The 5,579-nt window shown below is 42.9% G+C and overlaps 1 protein-coding gene across 1 annotated transcript; it reads right to left on the reverse strand.

Moving 5' to 3' along the window:
• Positions 1 to 134: 134 nt before the first annotated feature.
• On the reverse strand, positions 135 to 5,352 carry LSM2 (LSM2 homolog, U6 small nuclear RNA and mRNA degradation associated). The gene is made up of 5 exons (XM_042455507.1): positions 5,150 to 5,352; positions 4,138 to 4,205; positions 3,352 to 3,382; positions 2,345 to 2,404; positions 135 to 1,404 (listed from the first exon to the last, which is right to left on the reverse strand). Exons 1-5 carry the CDS (start codon positions 5,312 to 5,314, stop codon positions 1,279 to 1,281), a joined length of 450 nt encoding a protein of 149 aa, XP_042311441.1. The 5' UTR covers positions 5,315 to 5,352; the 3' UTR covers positions 135 to 1,278.
• Between the last annotated feature and the right edge of the window lie 227 nt (positions 5,353 to 5,579).

The raw sequence follows: 5,579 nt of genomic DNA on the forward strand, positions 1-5,579 counted from the left end.
GTCAGAAATGACTTGAAGGCGCACAACAACAAACAACTAACATGTTCTTATAGTGTATACTTTATACAGAATTGTGCCTCTCTTTATTTTGATTTTTGAGAAGCAAAGGTCCCTGCCAATAACCACCACCACAATTGAAATTCAACATTTTATTCCTCCACAGTTTAAATTTTACATATTTGTCTCTCAAAAAAAGCCCTGTTGGAAAACAAAAAACTCAGACACATTTGCCTAGTAGAAGTCCTCAGATAACAAAATATCAGAAACACAAAGGGGGTTTCTTTTGCTCTTTACAGGAACAAAACCAGTGATGAAGCAACCCTCTTTTGCTTTTAAAGGAAGTGGGCCTAAGCTTCTAGTACCCTCTAGTGGCCACAAAAACCACATTAGAGTACTTGAATATATATATAATTGTTATTAAGAGAGTCCAGATGGACACTGGATGGAATAGTATATACTGTAGGACAGAAATGACATTGGCACCAAAGTGCCTTGCTGCACATTTAGGAATATCCCCAAAAAGTGTGACTGCCACTGACACAATCTTTAATGATCTCAGACGCTTGCCAGCATTACCTCTGTTGCTCTAAGCAGTGGGAATCTGGAAAGTGCTCATAGCTAAAGGACAGCATAGCTTTGGGCCATCCTTTGTAACCGCTGTATAGAACAAGAAAGCTATGGCACTCTCCACCAACTAAGGGCCTTCCAGGTGTGTTAGGCTACAACCCAGACCATTCCCTAACTTGCATACAGGAGTGATGGGATTGTATTTCAACATTATCTGGAGGCTCCTGGTTATGGGAGGCAATACTATGGGAAAGCGTGTGTATGGGTTAAATGGGAACACAAACAACAAGAACAACAAACCTTTCTCAGCAGTAAACAGTGCTACAGAGATGAAATGCTGAATGGAACAGAGGGAGAACTTGATAGGAAAACCAAAAACAAGTTACTGGCTCTAAGAATTTAGAAAACAAAAATAACTGCTTTTATCCCAGTAATGGGTTCATCTGCCTAGTGGAAATAGAACACAATATTTGGCCTCCTTAAAATATCAAAGGGGCAAGATGGTTGCTTCTAAGAGGGACACAGAAATAGAAATCAATATTCACACCCATTTTCTCACCCAACAGTACACTTGGATGGATGTACACTCACTCACTCACACACAGACACACACAGTTGGTTCCCTCCCAAAAGGAAACTGGTATAACTTTCCCACATCCTCCAGCACTTTTGAGGAAGGGTCAGGGCGGAAAGGGAAAAAAGAGGAAGGTATCACTGCTTCTGCTGCAGGGCTTCTTTGCGTGCAGCATCTTGCAGTAGTTGGGTGTCAACTTCATCAGCTGGAAGCTGAACATAGCGGACGACAGAGCCACGAATGAAGCAGTTCTTGACAGACAGCTGGAGGGAGGGAAGGAGAGAACAGTGGAGAGTCAGAACTGTACTGGGGAGAGATGGATTCTGATTGTTATTTTGAGATTTTGCTTTAACATAAATTGCCTTGAAATGTCTTCACTTCATTTTTATGTCTTGCCCTGAAAGGCAGCACAATAATATCTAAATGAGGTGGTGTAGTGGCGCAAGTACTGGATTAGGACTCAAGAAGACCGAGATTCAAATCTCCACTGAGCTATGTAAACCCACTGGGTTGGGAAAGTCATGCTCTCTCAGTCTAAAGTGATGGCAAGCCTCTGAATAAATCCTACCAAGAAGCCCTATGATACAGGTTACCTCAATTCAACTTGAAGGCACATAAGAACAACAAATTAAAAAAAAATGAACAGGGGAAGCTGTAATGGGGCATGTGAATTTCAGTAAGGTATACTGAGCCTCCACCTCTCTCCACATAGATCCCCCTAACGTCCATGCATTAGTTATGCAGCCTTCTAGAGAATAGGCCAAGAAAAGGTGCAGTGAGCCCTTGGTATCCACTGGGGTTTGGTCTCAGGACCCCTGTGGTTACCAAAATTTGTGGATTTTCAATTTCCAGAAAATACATTGGTATAGTGAAATGGTATCCCTTATATAAAATGGCAAAATCAGTTTGCTTTTGGGATTTTTTGAAAAAATATTTTCAAGCCATAGATGGATGAATTGGTGGATGCAGAATCTGTAGATATGAAGGGCCATCTGTAATCAACTTCTACAGTAGCATTTATCTACACTTCAACCTCTTTAGCTTCAAGCTCTTTAGTTTGTGTTTGTTTTACTGCTAAAAACTATTAGCCATCAAAATTCAATGTAATTAAGGTAAAATACAAATAAACTACAATAACAGTAATATTTTTTTCTAGACTTCACACACAACCACAACTCTCATCAGCTTAGGGGTAGGACTCACCATATGAGGGTATTTCTCTGGATCTGTCACGCTGATATCTGTGAGTTTGATATTCAGGTACTGTATATTGAGAAGAGATATTAATATGGGGCCACAGTAAACCCTTCCCTGCAGCATTGAGTGGTTTCTAGGGAGAAGATCTTTGCTGTTGTGGCATCCCAGCTGCTGAATGCCCTCCCCAGAGGATTGCATCTATTTGAGGACCATTTTGGCATTCAGTGAAGGCAATAAACCCAAGCTTCTTAAGATCTCTTAATGAAAATGTGGAACTCTATATTGCTGGATTACAACTCCCAGTATTTGTGACCATTTCACTATGCTGACTGGGGCTGACATGAATTGCAATCCAACAATATCTGGAGGTTCCCTGCCCATCTTAAACCTTTTAAACTTCAGTCATTTAACCTTTTTTCATAAATGACTGTTGTAATAAGATTACAGAGCAAGCAAGCAAGTATGATATAAACTGCATAAGGTAGATGCAGAAAAGATCCATAAAGGCTGGGAAACTAATGACAAAACACTGGGCATTGAGAAGGCAATCCTGAGCAAGTGTAAGAAGCCAGCGCTCAGAATGTATCCCAGTGAATAATCTAAACATTAAAATAAACCATTAACACTCTTCCCTAACCTTGCCCTTGCCAGACATATCACATTAAATCCCCACACTGGCTGTTGATGATGGGAGCTACAATCCAGCTGCTGTTGCGCTACAACTTCATGCAGATGTAGCCATCAATAGCCAACAGTGAGAAATGTTGGGAGTTGTAGTCCAACAAAAGCTGGAGGACCACACTTTGCCCATCCTTTTCTGAAAGTTTCCTAACCCCCTCCCTCATGCAGCCAGGTGAATATTCAAACAACATGACCCTGTGAGACAGTAATAAACATTTTCCTGAAAGCTAGGTGATACGTGCAATTACTCCACACCCTGAAGAAAGGGCAGAATGTAATCACAGCAAATACATTCTCCAGAAGGGAAGAAGGAGGATTGGTGTTAATCATACCTGATCCACGGAGTGCAGTGTCCCACATATACTGTAAAAAAGAGGAGGAAAGACACTATTGAACATTAGCCATGACACATGGGTTCTTTAACAGTCTGATTAAGGTTGAATCTGCACTGCAGAATTAATACAGTTTGACACTGCTTTAACTGCCATGGTTCAATGTTATGGTGACCTGGGGTTTGTAGTTGTGAGAGATACTCAGCTTTCTCTGACAGAGAGCGCTGGTGCCACGAAAAATTACAAATCCCAGGATTTCATAGGATGGAACCATGGTTGTTAAAGAAGTATCACACTGCATTAATTCTGCAGTGTGGCAGCATCCCTAGTCAGGGTTGGTTCTGCCATTAGGCAAAGTGAGGCAACTGAAGCAAAGGATTTCCCTGAGCAATCTGCCCAGTGTCTTATCTTGAAGGACTGAACTGTGTGCATTATACAGCCTGCCCTGAACCCTCTAGTCTGCTCTCTCCATGTGAGATGGACCCTGTCTGACAAATCACGATCAATTAAAATTCATCTGCCATTCCATTTGCTTCTACACACAGGACTGTGAAGGAAGCAGCCTTACCTCAGCTAGCAAAAACACCTTGGGCTAGCCTACATCTTGTTTGTCAGAGAAACAAGGAATAGGAGCTTAGGGCTGTGGGTCCTTTGGGGATGGGGGGAAAAGGGGTGCAGAGGCTGAGATGTGAAATTAACAGACAGGAGTCTTGATTTCCCTTGTCCCCACCCACCTCAGGAAAGCCAAAATTCAACTGCAACTCACACCTGCAAATAAAGACATACCTCAAGTCATTCTTCAACTCGACCACGACGTCCTTCCCTACCAGGGACTTGAAGAAGGAGTAGAAGAGCTGCATGGGGAAAGGTGGAAAAGAAGAGCAAATGAACGCTAGAAATCATCAAAAAAACAAAAAGAGCACGCATTCAGGAACAAAGCAAAAAAAACAACCATACAAGACAATACAAAGCAAAAACCGTAGCTGCACAACTCAGCAGGAAGGACCACATGCTGAACAAATCGCAACACATACCCAGATCTTGGGAAAGTTACTTTTTAAAAAAGCATTAGCATTCACATCTTCTGAGAGGTACAATCTTCAAGTTCTCTGGTGCTGCTTCCATTTTCCTCTAGGGATGGTGCCACTTCATTTAGCTACTGTTGTTGTTGTAGTTGCTGTGTGCCTTCAAGTCATTCCTGACTTATGGTGACCCTCAGGAGTACCAATCACAAGGTTTTCTTAGCAAGATTTACTCAGAGGTTTGCCATTGCCATCCTGAGGCTGAGAGAGTGTGGCTTCTTGCCCAAGGTCACCCAGTGGGTTTCATGACCAAGCTGGAAACTAAGCCCTAGTCTCCAGAGTTATAGCCCAACACTCAAACCACTACACTAACAGTGAAAACCACTGAAGCCACCTCTCCCAGAAATGTCAGGGCTGAATCTGTCTGCTTGATGCTTCTCTGGAGTGTTGGTCTACAAGGGGCATAGCTTTCAGTTGCTTGTTATTTGCTGGCATATAATGTGATGTACTGTTAAACGATGGGACATAGAGTAGTATCTTCATTGCTAGAACTGTTTACCACATTCCTTTATGGTTAGTGAGCAGAACAGAGAAGGTCTGGCAATATCTGGAGTTGAAGAAGGAGGGGGGGGGGGCCCCCATGGCAAGGGGAAAGCATATTTTGCTTTTGCTGTTTTGGATAATAATAATAATAATAATAATCCCATTAAGTTCATGCACTCTGCTTTGGGGAGGATGGAAAGCCTTGCCATGCATGCAGCATTATTTGCACTCACCATTTGCAGCAGCAGCAGCCAAAGTCCCGCGTGCAGCAAATAGCCCAGACCCAGAAAGAACTTCCCGGGCCGCGCATGCGCCGTGATGTCAGCAATCTGCGGACGCGAAGAGAACGAAGCTCCGGAAAAAGCGACTATTGAAGACCTTCCGGGAAGAGAATCCATGGAGGTTCTTAAAGGGGCCGCGTCCTCATTATCCAGTGGCTGGGCCTTAAAGGGCCATACACACATATAGTAGCAGAACACATTTCAAAGGAGTTGTTGTTGTTGTTGTTATGTGCCTTCACGTCATTTCTTATGGTGACCCTAAAGCTAACTTAGGTTTTCTTGGCAAGGTTTGTTCAGAGGGGTTTTTTGCCATGGCCTTCCCCTGAGGCTGAGAGAGTGTGACTTCTTGCCCAAGGTGTCACCCAATGGGTTTCCATGGCTG

The sequence above is a fragment of the Sceloporus undulatus genome, chromosome 2, assembly GCF_019175285.1.
Source record: "Sceloporus undulatus isolate JIND9_A2432 ecotype Alabama chromosome 2, SceUnd_v1.1, whole genome shotgun sequence".
In the NCBI taxonomy this organism is placed as follows: Eukaryota; Metazoa; Chordata; class Lepidosauria; order Squamata; family Phrynosomatidae; genus Sceloporus; species Sceloporus undulatus.

Coding starts and splice junctions, on each gene's coding strand:
- LSM2 (XM_042455507.1), bottom strand. CDS start 5,314: ATGGATTCTCTTCCCGGAAGGTCTTCAATAGTCGCTTTTTCCGGAGCT. Junction 3,383..4,137: donor GAGTTGAAGAATGACTTGAG/GTATGTCTTTAT, acceptor TCTTTTTTACAG/TATATGTGGGACACTGCACT. Junction 2,405..3,351: donor CACTGCACTCCGTGGATCAG/GTATGATTAACA, acceptor CTCAATATACAG/TACCTGAATATCAAACTCAC.